The sequence below is a fragment of the Pomacea canaliculata genome, linkage group LG6 (assembly GCF_003073045.1).
Source record: "Pomacea canaliculata isolate SZHN2017 linkage group LG6, ASM307304v1, whole genome shotgun sequence".
Lineage (NCBI taxonomy): Eukaryota > Metazoa > Mollusca > Gastropoda > Architaenioglossa > Ampullariidae > Pomacea > Pomacea canaliculata.
In genome coordinates this window covers 25,932,239-25,950,395 of record NC_037595.1, presented here as the reverse complement: position 1 = coordinate 25,950,395, position 18,157 = coordinate 25,932,239, and the positions used below count along the sequence as shown (strand labels likewise).

The following is an 18,157-nucleotide window of genomic DNA, read 5'->3' as shown; positions in this document are numbered from 1 at the left end:
AGCAGGGCCTAAGTCTTTCTGTCTGCTGTCCACTTTCTACTTAGGCCACGGTAAGCCTTCATTAATTCGCATCGTCTGGTCCTTGAGTGCTCGATGGCTGGACACAGAGAAGAGAGCTGAGGACAGGCAGAGCACACAATGTACCTCTGTGATGTGCTTGTCTCACAAGGCGCCTGGTTGGGCGGCAACTGATGAGGTCTCGGGTGTTTGTGTGGCGGAGGCGCAGATGAGTCAAGGACAATATAGACGGCTGTTCAAAAATATTATTTATTGGCATACCAAGTCCCAGATTTTTAATTAGAACTTGACATTCTCGAGGTGACTTTCCGCTGACGACCCTTGTGGATGGGTGGGTCACGGGCCAATCTGAACAGCTGTTGTAGCCTTCCAGGTCCACGACCGTGTGACTTTTGACTGGCAGCCATTAAGCAACTCATTTGCTGATTCCTAATCCGGGAACCGCCTTGCCAGACGGGTAGCAGACACCGGACAGCGCCTGTGCGACAAGATGTGGCTGGGGTGGGTGGGGTGGGGTGGAGAAGGATGTCGCGCGCTGGACACCATTGGCGGGTGTTCGCAAGGAGGTGGGTGGGGTGATGTACCCGTTAAATTAGCCGCGGTTCAGGGGGTTGACAGGGTGTAAACGAGGGATACAATTGGTTATTAAACATGTATAGGGGCTGTGGGGAGAGGTGATTATGTCGGACTACAGCACCCTCACACCCACCCACACAAGTCTGTGACGGTTATGCTCCAAATCTCCGCCAACTGTGTTTTCCATGTTCTTCTTGAGACAGTAACAGCCAATCGTTCTCGACACTTCATCAGGATTTCGCCTGCCATCTGTGTTCAGAGACCATCCACTCTCACTAGACACTCAAGTGACCACGTCCTCTGCTACACCAGCGCGAGATCACCGCCAGGGAGAAGCACATTCACTCGCTGACACAAACAGTCGCTCTATGGAAGCACCAAGAATCCCAGAGTTCCAAAAGTAACAGGATACTCTCACAGCAGTGATCTCCTTTACTTCTCATCGGAAAAAGTGAGCGGGGTCTTCTCAAAACAATTCCTGATCATCCTTTATGTGACAGACTGTTGGCATAGAGACGTGAAATCAGAGGCAAGGAGAATAATAACAACATGCAGGAGTCCAGTACAGATATGTTCGTATTTCAGAAACCTTTTTTAAAAACTTAACTATCAACCTATGTTTAAATGTCACAAAAAAAAAGAAAAAAAGCCAAGAATGTACTTATTATTTATGTGACAATGTTTTAGCGTATGCATAATCATGACTGCACATGTCTGTAAAACAAGGCTTATTTATAACGTGTGAACCTTGTACGTCATTTTCTAAATTTAGCATATTCATTACCGCTATGTTGTATGGGGCAAATAAAAATACAACAGGAAGCTGATGACCGTCTTGTCAATCTACTTTATTGTTTTGCCCATAGATGCTTGATATCTCAAGACATTTTATCGGAACGGAGGACATCGAGGACCTGCGATATGAAAGCCATAGCTGGGAAGACGAAAAGAAGTGCGACTCGGGGTCTGAACCCGGCGAGACGATGAGCAGCATCCGCAAGACACGAGTGAGACATCAACCTGAGGAGGTGAGACTGAGAATCAACAGCAGAGAACGACAGCGAATGCACGACCTCAACTCGGCTTTGGATTCTCTTCGAAAGGTGTGTGTGTTGGTGTGTGTGTGTGTTTGTGTATGTCTGTGTGTATATGTGTACGTGTGTCTGTGTGTGCCTGTGTGTGTCTGTGTGTGTGTGTGTGTATGTCTGTGTGTATATGTGTACGTGTGTCTGTGTGTGTGTCTGTGTGTGTGCGCGCGCACGTATCGCATTGTTTCTTACCTTTTAAAGTCATTTCTTTTTTAATCATTCGCTCCGGCAGACTAACTTCATAATTTAAAACGAATTTCTGCTTTTTCGCATATTTCTATGTTATTATTTTATTCCATATATCTGCCAACCCATCTGGTTTCTTTTTGTTTTTTGGGGAGGGAGGGGGTTTGTCTTTTTTTAGCCTCTTCTTTCGTTCGTTTATTCTTCTTGATTGCCAGCTATGGGACGTGTTTGTTTTTTTGTAAGGAGGTAGAGACTTTCTGCTGAGTCATGATTTTTTTTTTCGTAGTGGAATGTTTAACTATCCTGAGACCACCCTAGACAGCAGAAAAGCCGACTATAAAGGTTAAAAAAAAAACTTCGGATGATAAATGTTAGAGAACAAAGTTAGCAATGGCTGATGTGCCAGGAAACCTATACTGCTCCATTTAGATTACAGGGTAAGTAGTCAGTTGACATATTGCATACTGTCAGCTAAGTCTTGATTAAACAAGGATTGAGTTGCGCAAGGATCCACCCAGTGTGACCACGTGGTGTGATTGCACATTGCCCCTGACAGATGACAGATGACTGCAGCAAGGATTGGAGTGGTGTCCCTTTGTCTTACAGACGTGATCACGGACGTGTATAGGTGGACTGCTGTCTGTCTGCCGAGACCAACGCTTAGCCTCTTGCGAAGTTCTCGGCTGTTAGTCTCGGTGAGCCTAAACAATGAATGTGAATAATAAATCATCTAAAAACCATTGTCTTCCAATAGACCTTTTTCTTCTCTGTCTCCCTTCTCTCTCTCTGATTTGCATGCTTTGTATCTATGTCTCTCTTATATTTTCTTTGCATTTTACTTTCGTATTGTTGTTTGCATAATAGCTGTTATTCATCATTGCACATAGCTCAGACTTCTCTTTTTTAAACCCAAACACACAGAAAAGGTATTGGCTAGCCAGTGTCACGTGACCGTGCTGTTGCAGGTGGTCCCCTACTCGCAGGGGCGGGCTGTGAAGAAGCTGTCCAAGATGACGACACTGCTGCTGGCGCGCAACCACATCGTCAGCCTGACGCGCACGCTGGAGGACATGCGCCGCCTGCTGCAGGAAGTGACGACAGCTCTCCCCGGCCCCTTGCTGTCCTTGCGGCCATACCGTCCATCTTGGACAGGTCTGACGTCACCAACAGCTCCCACTGCAGCCACTGCACTTCCGCTGCTCCACCCTGGGTTGTTCGTCACTGCACCGACGACAGCAGCACGTTGTCCGCACGTGACTCATTTTCTGGACACGCCTTTCCTGACCTGCTTGTGTAAAGTATGTCAGAGCATGCGATAACGCCCACCTCCACCTCCACCTCCATCCCCAACAGATTCCAGAGGCTGCAAGAACTAAATCACCTCTCCTCCATGGGACAGAGCTGTGTGATGCTCTGGTCCTCGTTTTTAACCCTCCCAGCTTCTGTCCAGCAAAATAAAAGATGTGAGGCAGGGGGATACAATGAAGCCTCGCTATCAACGTCAGGAGGATCTTTGAACTGCTGCCATCTTGGGTGTGACATATTAACTTGTTCGGAGCGTTTACACATATATTTGAATTACCTCGACTTATGACATTGCGAGGATTTGTTTTTAAATTGTTGTATTGTGTATGTTCATGCGCGTGTGTATGGAGAGGTGGGGAAAAATCAAAAACCTTTTGTTTAAATTGATATTTATAGAGAAAGTGTGTTGCCGTGAATAAATTTAATGATTAAAATAAGTTATTTATATTGTTGAAAGTTTGTTTAATTTCTTTCTTCAAGGATTATTGTGGTGCTATGGTCGGTAAGGCTTTGGAATCTTTTTAACATTCTCGTTCACTGATACACACATGCACACAAAGTTTTGGTTTGTGTTTTATCTCTTTATTAAACAATTCTAAAGATAATAACAAGATATTTTATTAAGAGAAACAGCTTGTTTACATCATAAATAATTCAAAAGATATATTTACAACAATGCTACAGCACAGATATTTTATTAAGATTTCAAAATACAATAATACAAACAATGCTCAGCTAGCAGTCTATGCCAGCATTTCTGTTTTCAGCAGCTGATGCCAGCATAGAAAAGCATGAAGCAGAAATTCAATGTCTACAGTTTGTATCTCTGTACACATCAGCATCAAGGTGTCGACCAACACTATCTAATTTATTTTTGTTTTGCAGCAAAGTCCAACATGTTAAGGTTCAACACCACCAAGTGGTGTTACGTCAGGGAAACTGATTGTCTGGATGAAAGGTCGGAGAACTATCTTGTTGTGGAGACCATTCTCAGGACAAATATAACTGAGCCAGATACAGAGTTTAAAATGGGCGAGAGGCGTATCAGAAATGCCTCATTAGTCACTTAATTACACTATGACCCTTGACTAGTGCTCTCACACTCTATGTGGTGATATCAACAGACCCCACGCAAAGCTCGGTTTGATTGTTCCTGACCTCAAGCTGCAATCAGGAAACGGTAAGTGTCTGCCATGGGCAACATGGGGAACTTAAGGACAAGAGTCTTGTTTCCAAAGTTGATGTCCAGACTCTGCTGGTGTTGTTTTATCTCCGAGGCCCGCAGGTATCAACCGTTGGCAAAGATGTCCTGGGCTAAAGAAAGATGAAGGAATCAAGCAATGTTCGCGGGGTCTCGATATCGCACCATAACCTAGAAAAAAAATGTTTCCTTGAGTTGTTCTGGGAAAACGGTTTACTCTACGGTCCCAGGAAATATGGAAACTAGATACAACTAGATAAGGTCCTTGTAGAGAACTAAAGCGACATCAATTTATCGACGACCTTTCATCTTCGAAAGATCTGCAGTCACAAAGTTGCAGCGACTGGAGCAATGACAATGATGACAATGATGACAATAAAGACAAATCAAACTGTTCACCTGAAATGTTTTATAAAGAACACAATGTGAATAAAAATTTGAATATTCAATAGTTATTACGACAGAGATGATGATATACATGATTACAGTGATAACATCACCGGTATAACAATGACACTGAAGCTATCAGCTACAGTAATACCCTGATCTGACACCTACACGTCAGTGATCCTGTCATCATTCACTGATCAGCTTCAGAACCCACCTGTCTGTAACACCTGTCTACACGAAGTCTGTAACACCTGTCTGTGTCACTGCACAGATTTCTTGATGAAAGTCGTTTATTGTTTACCGGCAAAAAGAGGTCATCCCCTTTTCACACCTGTCTTTTCCTCGTGTCAAGGCCACCTGAGCGATATTTTCACTTCCATATCTCCGTCTTCTTCTCATTTTATCTCAGCATCGTTATATCAGTGAGTCAAGGTCCTTCTGGATCAGGTTACAAAGACACCTGGAGATAATGGAGAGCGGTGATGAGTGCAACTAGGTCACTGTCGCCGCTGGAATCGTACGTTGAAAGGAAGCGGGGTGTGCACCAGGGTCATGGATCCCTGCAAGGGTGGAAGGGTGGAGTCGTGGCAAGACAGGTGGTAGCGCTGCAAGATGGACGTTGCGTAGAGAAATAGTTCCATGCGCGTCAGGCCTTCCCCGGGACACTTCCGCGAGCCTGCAACGAAGACGACTTTTAAGATGATTGCCATTCTTAACAACAAAATAAACAACATTGTGTACGAGTGTTGTTTATATTATCGTTGGAAAACAAAACAAAGCCCCCAATATCTGAACTTTTCTAACAGTTGAATTGAACTCAAAGAAATCAGCCTGGGACCTTATGAACACAATAAGGACCAACGTTTGTCCCAGTTCAGCAAGATGTTATCCTCATGGTTATAAAGCTGAACACTTAACCTCACGGGTAAGATATTTATAAATGGGGGATTGCTATTTATAATTTCGTGAGGTGAACATCCACACTTACCGATGGAGTAAGGGATCAAATATTTGCTCTTCACTACGCAGCCCTCAGCATCCAAGAACCGTTCTGGCCTGAACACCTCCGGGTCCCCCCACACCTCTGGGTCATGGTGCACGGAGTGCAGGTTAGTGATGACGATTGCGTCACTAGGGATGTCGTAGCCGCGCAGCTCAGTGTCACGTGACAAGCCATGAGGCATGCCCAGGGGCCCGACGTCAGCGTGTCTCTGCACCTCCAGGATGGTGGCCTCCGTGTAGGGCAAAGCCAGACGTTTGGCCATGCTGGGCGGCTGGTCCTTGCCGATGTTCTCGATGATCTCCTGCAGATGAACAGTAAGCGCAGAGTACGTGGTGAATACGTGCTGAGTACGTGTTGAGTTGTCAAGTAAGTGTTAATTCTGTTTGAGTACCTAGGTCTTATAGTTGATCAAGACGAAAAAAAATATGATGAATGTTAATAACGAGGATGAAAAAGAAGAAGAAACATAGAAGGAGAAGCCCTGCTTGTATTTCGGTTACAGAGATGATGCAAACTTCTCTTTTCCGTTATTTTTTGCCAATCAACCAAAACAGGGGAACAACATAAAGACTTAAAAAAAAAATAAAAGTTGTCCTTGGTCGCTGGGGAGTGAGACGTTAGTGACCTCACTTTTCTTGGGATCATCTTTATGTGAGGGCGCTGCCCATCTCTTCATCCTTGTTGCCTTACCCTCCCCAATCTCTATGGTCCCATTCCCGCCAGTTGGATTGACTGGGGAAAGTTTGCTGCGCTACTCGGGTATCGAATCAGCCTGCCTCTCAGCTCGGACGCCAGCACACTCGCTACTCGGCCCTCCCCTTCCTCTTCCCCTTCCCTATCTAAAGACCAACCTGAATGGCTTGCTTTTTTTTTTTTTCGCTGATGTCGATAATTACTTAACAAATTGGTTTTGAGGGCTGAAAATAGTAGATTAGCTTCCTTGTCTATGAGCAGAGGTATTACTCCAATAAATCTTGACTTTATCACTCAAGCTACATCCTGGGTCTCTCTAAACTTATCCCTCCTTCCATCCCTACTCCCAACCAAGCATTTCTAGGCCCTGAGCCTGATTACTTTCGACCACATGATAAAAATTAAGAGCTTCCGCAACTAGGCCTGGAGAGGTTATCAACCGGCCGATAAATTGAAATCCAGCAGACGACAACAGGAAGTGACAACGATGAGTGTAAGCCAGTCTTCAGTTGATGATGACCAAGTCGCTTATCATCGACTCCCAGTCAGGAAGAGTTCCTGATTACTGCGAGCGGTCGGAAGACCGGCTTTTTGCGAACACGAGAACTGTGGTTGTCGGTCAGTCTATTCCTCTCATGGTATTGAAGCATCATCTTATGTCCTGTTTTTCTTCTTCATTATCACCCATCATCCATCATCCATCATCATCATTATCTGTCTCTCTTTCAAGAAGAAAAAGACATCCCCACCTCTCCCCTGATACACTCTCTCATCTGTTGTATTTTTACCCTTTTAAGTAGAGAAGACGACAGAGAGGATTGGCGATGGATAATAATAACTAACCTGGTAGCATCGTTCTTGAATGTGAGGGTAGTGAAGCATGTAGAGCATGAACCACAGGACCGTGACACTGGGAGGCTCAGCTCCTCCAGCCAGCAGGTCCCCAGCCACCTTCACCAGGTTGTCTTCTGCACAGAACACCAGTGATGTCAGAGCCAGGGCTGGCAATCAAGTGCCAGGTACAGCAGAAAGTGAGACACTCAAAGAAAACAAACAGCACGCAGAAGATGAAGGTCAGAAGAAGGAAAGACTAACAGGAAAGGACATATAAACAGAGAGAAAGAGCAGTTTTAGGGAGTAAATAAAATGAAGACGAGGCCTTTGGATGTGAGAAGAGGACTTCGGTAAAATACTTCACATACACATCTTCAGAGGGGAAAAAAGCAAAGGAAGATTTATAAACGAGAATATTAATAATATGATACTTAAAACATGGAGGTAAAGTGATTCAGAGAAGAGATGAGACAGAAAGCCTTATCTTTAATAATTCGAGAAGTCAAAGCAGCTTGTGAAAAAAATGACCAGTTTAAAACTGTGTTCTAGAAGACCCCATGTAAGTCCAGAAGTAGCACAAAGTACACCTACACCACGGTTGTTATCACCCAATCAGTAACATACATGACTTGTTTATCAGCCCCGTTCATTACATTAAATGTCTTATCGTCAAACGTCGGTCGGTTATCGTCTCCGCCCACAGAGGTAGGGCAGGTGGTGAAAACCAACAACAGTAAGAAAACCAACAACTTGCCTGTTAGACCCAATACCCACAAGACTTCTTTATGAGTGTTTGGATGTTTTACTTTCTGCCATCACAAACATTGTAAATGTCAGCTTGTCATCGGGTGTTGTCCCATCTGTGTTTACAAATACCCCGGTGAAGCCACTTCTATAGAAATCCTCGCTTGATGTCAATGTGTTAAACAATCATCGCCCAGTTTCCAACTTGTCTTTTCTCTCAAAGACCACAGAGAAAGTAGTCTTGACACAGCTGTGGGCCTAAGTACAATTGCACCATCTCATCCCCCATGCTCAGTTATTTTTCAACGATATTTTTGGCAAGATTTGTTGTGACAAAACTATTTTTGGATATGGCAGCCTACTTCATGACAATATTTTGACACAAAATACAAACGTGAAGCAAAGTCAGATAGATCGTTTGAATTTATTCAAATTACTAAGTAGAAAACTAAAAGCTACAATTACACCTCCAACGGATATTTTAAAAAATTTTAATTAAAATTCATGCGATCAGAGAGAGGCCAAGAGAGGATACTCGTGAGTTAAAACGTATTTATTAAAAAAAATATGGAATATCGCCTTGACGAAAGAACATCTAAGGAATTTAAAAGGCATAAGTTGTTCAGAACTGAATGTTTTAGAGAAACCTCGGAAATGTTTAAAATTTTGGAGGTTTTTATCCGTTGCAAAGTTGGTCAAGCTTCAACTCTAGGGGCTTCACAGGCCTGAACTGCGCTCACCTACGACACGAGCTGCTCAATCGTCAAGCAACGGTTACAGCTCACTGATGACCACTTCCGGAAGCCGGAAAGGACCTTGTTGTGATCATTCAGAGCTCGGGACACGAACCGAAGTGTTTCAATTAAAATATCACTATCGGCGAGATCTCGACACGCGCCAGGTTGGGAAGTGGACGCACGAGGAACCTCTCCACTTCCTGTCAGCAAACCTCACAATGTTCGTCATTGTGTTCGCCACGAGGCTCTCCTCGTCCCTGGCAACGCTTCTACGCACACATCCATCACTGAGAATATCGAGGGTTTAGACCCGCAGCCATGGACTGGAGGTAAAGCTGCCCTGGGGGTAGCAGTGCTAGGTCCTGCAATTGAAGACACTAACCTCGGACATCAGCAAGCAACCTCGTGAATGCTCGAAGGCTCTCTCAAGTACCACAAGTAGCCACGTCACCGGAAGCAGAGTACCTCCGGACCGTGACCACTCGGACTGACACCGCCATGACGCACGTGCAGCCACGCGACTTGGGACACCAGGTGGCGCACCACACCACGACATGCGTAGTTATTATCAAAAGTGCGTTCACTCTCGACCGTGTCCCAGTTCCTACTTTACAACAATCGCTTCTAACACTCGCGTGCACTTGTGTGGATGGATAGGTGGTTGCTCGTGTACGTGCGACTGGATGTTCCTTTTTCCAACAATGCTTTGCGAAAAAACGTTTTATTTTATTTTTTCTGTAAAAAATAACTCTCGAAAAAAGCACGAACCGAACAGCTTTTCCCTAGATAATTAAACAAATGCGTTAATCGCGGAAATGCTGTGTAAATCATTTCAATTTCCAGGAAAAAAAGAAAAAAAAGGCAAAGCAAAGAATCAAAAGCCTATGTGAGCTTTGACATTTATGTTCTAGCAGCCATCTTACAATCAAAGAGCCTGAAAGTGGTTTTAAAATAACCCAACTGTCTCATGTCAATCAACCTCATGATGTTCTGCTGTGAACACATAAATACTTCTCCTTTACTCCTTGCTTTAAGAGTTTCTAAATGAATAATGACCCGCAACGAGGGCGGGGGTCAGCCAAAGGGAAATTGGTCACCTCCGGTCGTGGGCATGTAACTACAGGAGAAGTTCACGAGCTGCTACTTTGGGAAGGGTATGGACAATGGTGTGTACACAAAGTGGGTTAAGTCTGAGGATAACTTCACATGGACTAAGCTGGGTTGAAAGAATTGAAAAAACGATTGAGGGCTAGTATGGAGGTTTAAAAAAGTCATTCACTCTTAATCGAATCCAGGCCGTATAATCTGCATGCAGATGCTCTAAAATGATTTCAAAACCTTTTCCAACGCTCAACTTTGCTTCTGGTCTGCACTGTGTGGTCACCAAATATTTGATAACGTTCTCATAGTTAAAATAAATATTTCAAAATGGAAAGCATTTCCTTGTTGTGCTAGAATTACAGGTGCACGGCGTCTGCAAAAACAACCTCATGAAGCAGAAAAATAAAAATGATAAATGTTACCCGCAGAGAACGAGTGCCAAGAAATATTACTATTCTATTTTGGTTTTGGAACTCTACTACTGGTGATAGCAGGTTTATAAGTTCACTTCTTCTGTGATTAACAGGCAGGCACGTGTCCCCCCCCCCCTCTCTCTCTTAAGTACATTTTAAAGGTTATTCCCTTATACGGCTTGACCACCTAGTCAGTAGCCCTACTGTTCTTCATCATGACCAACCGTTTCCGCCAACAAGATGTAAGACCCTGACCTCCATCAGCATTTCCGACCACAGTTGCGGTTAACGGGGACAGGAAGCTATTCTTGAGCAGCCAGCAAGGAACTTGTCAACAAGATAAATAAATCGAGTCTCTTCTGCCCGTTGCTAATATTTGAGCAAGAATCTATCCCAGAGAATTTTTAAAGCTTCTATTAACAAGAGTAACGAATCAGTTCTCTTATGTCTCGTCATGAGTGTCCTCGACCTCGTCTCCAAAACATTGACAACGGTGTGATGGAGTTAGAGAACAGCAGAGGTTGGTGGATCTTTCTAGTGTCTTCAATCATCAGTGAACCGACCACAGACCAAACGGAGCGGAAAGATACCCTGACGGGCAGAGGTGGGGTGGACATTTTGTATCATGATGTGTACCTTGGATGTCCTCTAAACTCCTCGTCAGAGCAGACGAGCTCATCGCAAGATGTGATGCCACGAATGAGGTCAAGCAAGGGAAGAAGGCACAAGGCTCTGCTGTCAGAGGGGGAAGTTAGGGGAAGGGCAGGAAGAGACCCAGAAAGGCCGGACAGCTCGCCGGAAGGTCATGAGGTTATTGGACTGTGTCGTGTTTACCACACTGTGACTGACTCCACTCGGGTCTCCCGTCATGCACTGGTGCAAACTAGGGTTGGGGAGGAGTCGCAGATCGACGAACGTCAGTCGAGGAGTGGCAGGGTACTTAACTACTACGTCATGTACACAGGGTCACTGACCTGTTTATGAATGCAAGTCGGGAGAGTTTTCTTGGATGGCATCACTGGTACAGCTACTTAACTGTTCCTGGCAGTGGAGGGGTGGGAGAGGGTCTTATTGTAACATTAATTAAAAGGTCAATGAACAGCTATCCACGAGGGTCAAAGGGGGTGGTAGTAGTTGTCCTCGGATCACGTCATCGATAGAAAGTGCTACTTACTGTCCATAGAGGTAGGGATGCCGGCGCCTCGTTTCCGCTCCATCTCCAGCATGTAGGCCGACACCACGTCTTCGGGCTGAGCATCGTGCAGGACTTGCTGGTGCTTGTCCAGCTCGGGGTACACGAGCGTGCTCTCCAGGGTGTGCATGTTGTCCACGCATGCGCGGTAGCCGCAGGGGTCGCCGGGAAGGTAGCGAACGATGGGAAAGAAGTTAAGCGGCTGCATGTTGCTGAAGTTCTTGAAACAGTTGATCAGTGACGTCATCGCCGCGCAATACGTGGGGTCATCCAGGTCAAAGCGGTGGCCGTAGATGATGGACATCATGACGTTGCTCGTAGACGCCAGGAACAGCTCCAGGAGGTTGAGTGTCTGGTCGGCTGTGTGGTCGCAGGTCTTGTCCAGTTTGTCCATCAGAGCGGACACTTCCTCCAGGACCTTGGCCTCCATCGTAGATGTGCAGTTGATGCCGATGCTGCGCAGAGTGCGCTCCGTGAAGCGGCGCTGCTCCTGCCAGTGCTCACCGGAAGTGTTGACGATTCCTTCAGATAGATGAGGAGATCAGACACCCAGGGACAGACACATAGACAAAGATACACAAACGTCCCAGAGGTACACATGTGCATTTAAATAGACATCCACCGAGAGAAAGAAAATGCTGACTGACAAATATCTTCCAATACTTTTCCAAACCATTCCCTATTCATTTGCAACAGTTTTAAAGTGAAGTAGTTTGTGTAGTTGTTTATATTCTCAAGCAAAGCTCTAGAAACTTACCATGACCCTGCGCCATCTGCTGGGAAATGAATGTTTTAGGGCGGGCAGAGAAGACATCACACTTTTTCACCAGCGCCTCGTGTATGGCGCTATAGCCATTCAGCACGACTATCAGACGGCTCCCCGCATAGAAGGAAAATATATCTCCATATTTCTTCCTGCACGTGAAAAAAACCAAAGTGCCATTCCTGTTAGTTTTCGTCCTTCTTTAAAAATAAACTTGCCAAGAACCTTCTTTAATTTTATTCAAAGTGCACTTTTAGTGATTGTTTATTCAAATCTCTGACATCTACTGCTTTCAGACAGTGTTGATAAAAGTCGCCTCATTGATTAGGATTCCAGCCAGGTTTTCCTAATAATGGGTTTCGGATGATCCGTTTGTGCTAGAATTAAATTTTTTGAGACAAATTACTTTCTAAACATTGCCTTGCTTTGTGAGTTGAGCAGGATCTGAAGCATGACAACTTATGAACAAGTCTTAAACATTTTTACAGGAATTAAATGTCAAAGTCCTCAACTGGACAGCTATTTTCGAATGTGACAGTCCACCAACATTTTGGTAAACAGTCACATATCCGACTGTAGGTTGTGACAGGCCTGAGACAAATGTCCTATTGCAGACGTTGCTCACCTCATGCCGGCAAAGATCTCGCGGGGGTCAGAGCCCCGCAGCACGTGCAGATGGCCAATGAAAGGCAGGGGTCTCCCTGGGGAGGGTGGAAGACAGCGGTTACTGCGGGTGGACCAGCACAGCAACGACCCCACCACGGCGGAGACAAGCAGCAGCGCCGCAGCCATGGACGGCTCCTTGAAAGGTGATGTCACCTGCTGCAGCAGCTGGGAGCGAGTCTCTGATGTCAACATCCAGCTGGACACGATTTCCAGTGTTCCCATCATCGTGTTGTCTTCTTCTTCTCTCTTTTGAAGTCCTGCTAACCTTGTCTTGTTTATTTGTTTTTTGTTGCTGTTTACCTTCCCTTGCCGTGTTTTTTTAAAAGGATGAAGAAGGAAGCTCAGAACTTGGCTGAGAAGTCTCAATATGAAAGCACAAATAAACTTGCTTGGCAAGCTGTCCGAGAAGACGTGTTGGCGAGGGCTATGATCCCAGTTTTAGGGCTGAGAGGAGACTGAAATAGAAGGAAAAAAAATACGCATTAGGAAAAAAACACAACATATTCCCAAACAGAAGGAATCTACTGCAGGTAACATTCTGTGACGAGAGGAGAGAAGGAGTATGAACCAATGAAAAGTTGTGTGTCGTGACTGATAGAAACTTTTCAAATACATTTTATAGTAGGAAAGCGCCTCTGGTGTGAAGGCTATTATATGAAAATTCCATGTCCTCTGCCACCGACATGACACTGCGTTTGTGGACCCTAAAAGTGTCATTCATGAATGTGACATTTATAAAGGCACAAACTGCCATTTTACTCTGTGCTCCATCCCTTTGCCCTTTCCGTTACAATGTCCGTTTAGGCTTTAAAAATCATCATTGTCAAAATTAATTGTCAGAAGCCAGATGGTCCTCGGTCGCCCGTTGATGACAAAGGACGGTGGATAACAAAACTTGGGTGAAATATCCAGCGATGAAAAGACAACTTTTATGGTAGGCATGTAGTTGTGTACCTTGAACAACAATTTAGAGGGGTGCAGGTAGAGATGTTCACAAAGAGTTCCACAGATTTCAGCTCAACCGATGCAATCACAGGTTACTCTAGAAAGCGAATGCTCAATGCTGGACTGGAGTTCCACTTTATAAAGTTGCATCCACACACTTAAACTGTTATAGAAATCTGTTTCTGTCATCTGATGGAAGTTTTTCAAAAATCAATCTCAAGGGTTTACTCATTTTAATTTTAAAACTGCGCCACTTTCCCAGACTAATTTCAAAGTTTCAATTGATTTTCTTCCTCGTAAAAGTCTTCTTAAAAACTTGTTACTTACTTGGTGTAAGTTTAAAAGTTTCCTCGTTCTACGCTTTCCTTTATCGAAAATCACTCCTTTATTCGCTAAACACTGGTTTTTTTCTTCAATTCTGCAAATTGTGCTCGCTATCCCTTTTTTCAAGAACAGGAACTGATAATTCCTGATCATACTGACTTTCTTTGATGAAATGACCATGAAATCATGAGCTACGTGCCTGAGCGCAGGGAGAGTTCTTCAGTTCGCTTGAACTCGCGTCTCCGCTTGAGCATTCGCTTGCGAAACTGTTTTCACTGATATATGTTTTTGCTCTCACCGGGTAGCACACCCAATTTAAAAAAATAAGTTTGGTGGTACACTTACAATATGTGCACTTGTTCAGTAAGTACATCAAAGTGCTGCGCATCTCTGTAGCATCCTCTGGTGAGCTGCTGTCGTCTGCTGGTTGCGGAGCTGCACAGCGCGTGTCAGAGTCGTTCTTCACGCTCGCCAGCCTCGCTCGTCTTTATATCTGCTTGCCGCGAGGTTCCTTCCTCGCTCGTGCACACTCGTCCATTTTTCATTTAGTTGCCTTTATTCAAACGTCTGTCCGCACAACGTGAGGCTTGGCGCGCGTGACAACAGGTGTCTGTGCGTGCAATGATTCACCTTGATGCGCTTGACTGACTGGGAGCGGGGGCTCACCTACGGGCCACTGCCCCACCTGTAAACAGTGACGGCACCCGACGATCAGTCATTGACACCGCGGATACAGCCTTACAGGTGCACTCAATCCGGGTATACGACGGCACACAACAAAGCTGATTGCGACACCCGTCACCGACCCTCGACAGTATTTTCCTCTCTCCAGTTTAGGGAGACAGAGAGAAAGAAAGAAAGAGTCAACAAGATATTTAACGCAGTGACCTAACTGACCTGTATGTTCACACTCCTGTTTCTAAGAGTATATCCGTGAATATATTTAAACTACATTTCAATATTGTATAGAGGAAACATTCTTTTAAAAAATGCGGATTCATCACGATAGTGCGTATTCCACCCATAACAGTTACACGCGTTCTTGTGCACGTACGTCAGCTGTCAAACAGGTGGAAAGACCGCAACGACGCACCCTGACCATTATAATGAGTTTGTATTTTTAAAGTCATAAACCAATCAAAATATCGGATGAAGAAACGATCACCGTTACCATATATAGACAATGCTGAGCCCTCCACAAACACGCTCTCTGGATTTTCTACACCTACTGACACCAAGCCCAGCAATCATTGTTTGTTGTCGACTTTGATCTATTTAGGTGTGTGGCGCGGTTTCTTCCAAAAATAAAATTTGAGAAGAGTAATCTAAAAAGAATTATACTTTACGCTCGAAAACATGGGTCAACACACCTGCACAGGTGAGGTGGTCTGTGCAGACCGTACTTGGGCTAAACTCACCGTCGGACCGCCTCTTCTAAATAAGAGGGTTTGTATAACGTATTTCCCTACATGGCGGGAGGTTGATGAAGAGACCAGGGACAATGGGGAAAGAGGCTGTGTGATGTAAGCTTACAATCGAGTGATGGTCGGCCTTCTTCAGGAATACAATGGTGGCAACACTGTTCTGAACTCTCTGGAGTTTGTCCAGCAGGCAGCCAGGAAGATCTACGAACAGAGTTACCTCAGTCGAGCCTGGATAGCAGATAGACATAATAGATAGATAGCAGATAGACATAAGCTGCTTGGCTGAGGCAAAAGAGAGGAGAGGTCTGATGCAGTTGATCTTGAGTGGACATTGTTCTCGAAGGACAATGATGTGTCCAAAAGAACTCCTAGGTTTCTGACAGACTTGGAGAAAGGGAGGGATGTAGACGGAGCCCACGGAGGCAGATGTTTATCGTATGAGCAGAGGCTGTCTGAATGACTTTAGTTTTCTCACTCACTTCATCTTCTGGATATCACTTGATATGTCAAGTATAAAATAATATTAGCATGTATTTGGATGTATTAGACAAATACATTACACTTTGTGCGGTCGCATGGTATACACCGGAGTTACTGTATTTGTTTGCTGTTACATCAAAATGCACATCTCTAGCCAGCGATTGAAGTGTTTAGACACAGAGAAAGCTGCAGCCAACACTCCAGATTGTACCAGGTGTAACTACTCGGCAGATATATATATATTTTAATCTAAAAATAACAGACCACCGACAGACGTTTACACCATGATACTAGTAACGCTAAAACGGTCGTTTTGCAGCCCCAAGAAAGCAATATCATTTGTGCGTATGCATGCACGCACGCGCGCATGGGTGGGTTGGTAATTGTGCTGATGTCTCAACTTCATGAACGAGCTCCATCTATTGGTGCCGAAATGCATGCTAGTCCTCGGAGGTCAGAGGGCAGTAACCTAGGTCAGGCCAGATATTCCCTTCAAACTCCTGGTTGATCGGTATATTTCAATAAATAAATACAGAAATAGACCGTGCCTTTGAAAAAAAAAGCTTACGAAGCTATCGGCAAAGCTGGCAAAGCATTTAACTGTGTTTACACCTGCATGCCATGCCGGGACAGTACACCTGTCAGGGCGTGCTTAACTCTGTTATGACCTCTCAGGACTAAAGCTGGGCTCGTGTTTGATGACAGTAAAAGTTTCATCGGGTCCTCTAACAATAGATAGTTTCCTTGACAGTCGAACCAGCCTCAGTGACGGTTTAGGACGAGTCAGTTGTAGGATGGTGCACATCGTGCAATCCTTGGGAAATGTTTGTTGTGCATCAACAGAGGCGGTGGCAATGTAGCTGGGGGCAACATGGGGGAGTCAAGGAAAAGCGTCTTATTTCCGAAGTTATAAACCGGTATCCGACAAGCTGATGTTGTTTTACCCTTACAGCAGTAGGTAAAAAGTGGAGGCAAATATGTGAGGAAATGATATATAGTGACTGCGGACGATTAAACCTCTTTATAACTTCGGAGAAAAGCCGCATTTCTTTTGCTTCCTAACTACGGCCCCAGGAGAGTAAAAGGCTAACTATATACACTTACCTCACGTTTCAGCAAACCGAAGAGAGACCTAGCAGTGGCCTACAGAGTCTTGAAAACAGTGGTGCACGAGAATGCTCTGCACCTGGAGAGAGGAGGCTGAGATGCCGTTGCAAACTTGTGTACACAGGCAGTTTCCAGGTCTACAGGTTCCTGGCAGCTAAAAGACAATTGCTGCTTTTCCTCTGAGACTGCTTGCCACCTGCTACGAGAAAAGTTTACAAAAGCTGGACACTTTCGTTGAAACTTGTTGAAGTCTACTCGAAGTCTAAATTTCATTTGGAGACGATGTAAACAGGGACGGTAGCACGCCCACTCTTAACAGAAAAATGTCAACAATGGAAGGACAACTGGGTGGAGTAGAAATTCCAGATTAATGGAGTATCGTCAAATCTTTTAGATCATCTGCTGGTCTTCTACACTTGTTTGCACTTAGAGAACATTGAGTGTTTTATTTTTACATTTTGTATTTATTTAGGTAGCTGTACTTTGAGTTCATGGCTTCTGACCCAAGTGTGGTATTTAAATCTTTTGAACTCACTCATGCACGCTAATTTGATAGTTTTGTTTTAATCTTACGGGACAGTGTGGCTGATCTGTACTGCACAGGTTCTGTTTCGGCCAGTGGTCGTAAGAAAAGACTTCAGGATACAAGACAGTTTTGAGGCCACAGCTGTACAGCTGGTATGGTGACCTTATTCCTCACAACCTTCAACCTTGATAAAAATAGAACAGAAAATTGCATTCGTGATGTGTCCTTGTCTCAAGATGATTAATCAGGACTTAGCTACGTTTGCATGTACTGTATCTACTTCCTTCTTCCTGAAACTGTAAATTCCTTGTATTTAAGGATACATTTATATTCAAATGACTTGTAAGATGCGGAAAGTGTGATCCGTTGCAATAGCTCCGCCCCTTGCGCCAAGCTGTACGCGTTCTATACATAAAACTTTGCTCAAAGTTCTTTAAAATT

At 44.5% G+C, this 18,157-nt stretch overlaps 2 protein-coding genes across 3 annotated transcripts; one reads left to right on the top strand and one right to left on the bottom strand.

Moving 5' to 3' along the window:
* The first annotated feature begins 1,460 nt into the window (after positions 1–1,460).
* LOC112566975 (oligodendrocyte transcription factor 3-like) lies at positions 1,461–3,464 on the top strand. The gene is made up of 2 exons (XM_025243407.1): positions 1,461–1,697; positions 2,834–3,464. Exons 1-2 carry the CDS (start codon positions 1,461–1,463, stop codon positions 3,185–3,187), a joined length of 591 nt encoding a protein of 196 aa, XP_025099192.1. The 3' UTR covers positions 3,188–3,464.
* A 275-nt stretch (positions 3,465–3,739) lies between these two features.
* Positions 3,740–14,681, bottom strand: LOC112565932 (cytochrome P450 2B4-like). Of its 2 annotated transcripts, none has more exons than XM_025241831.1 (7): positions 14,525–14,681; positions 12,870–13,365; positions 12,239–12,396; positions 11,464–12,003; positions 7,304–7,428; positions 5,753–6,068; positions 3,740–5,440 (listed from the first exon to the last, which is right to left on the bottom strand). In XM_025241831.1, exons 2-7 carry the CDS (start codon positions 13,133–13,135, stop codon positions 5,262–5,264), a joined length of 1,584 nt encoding a protein of 527 aa, XP_025097616.1. In that variant the 5' UTR covers positions 13,136–13,365; positions 14,525–14,681; the 3' UTR covers positions 3,740–5,261. The 2 variants fall into 2 exon arrangements, with proteins under 2 accessions (XP_025097616.1, XP_025097617.1); XM_025241832.1 differs by lacking the exon at positions 14,525–14,681 and adding an exon at positions 14,183–14,320.
* Positions 14,682–18,157: the final 3,476 nt, after the last annotated feature.

Coding starts and splice junctions, on each gene's coding strand:
- LOC112566975 (XM_025243407.1), top strand. CDS start 1,461: ATGCTTGATATCTCAAGACATTTTATCGGAACGGAGGACATCGAGGAC. Junction 1,698..2,833: donor CTTTGGATTCTCTTCGAAAG/GTGTGTGTGTTG, acceptor GTGCTGTTGCAG/GTGGTCCCCTACTCGCAGGG.
- LOC112565932 (XM_025241831.1), bottom strand. CDS start 13,135: ATGATGGGAACACTGGAAATCGTGTCCAGCTGGATGTTGACATCAGAG. Junction 7,429..11,463: donor CATCCCTACCTCTATGGACA/GTAAGTAGCACT, acceptor TGTTCTGTGCAG/AAGACAACCTGGTGAAGGTG. Junction 6,069..7,303: donor TTCAAGAACGATGCTACCAG/GTTAGTTATTAT, acceptor GTTCATCTGCAG/GAGATCATCGAGAACATCGG.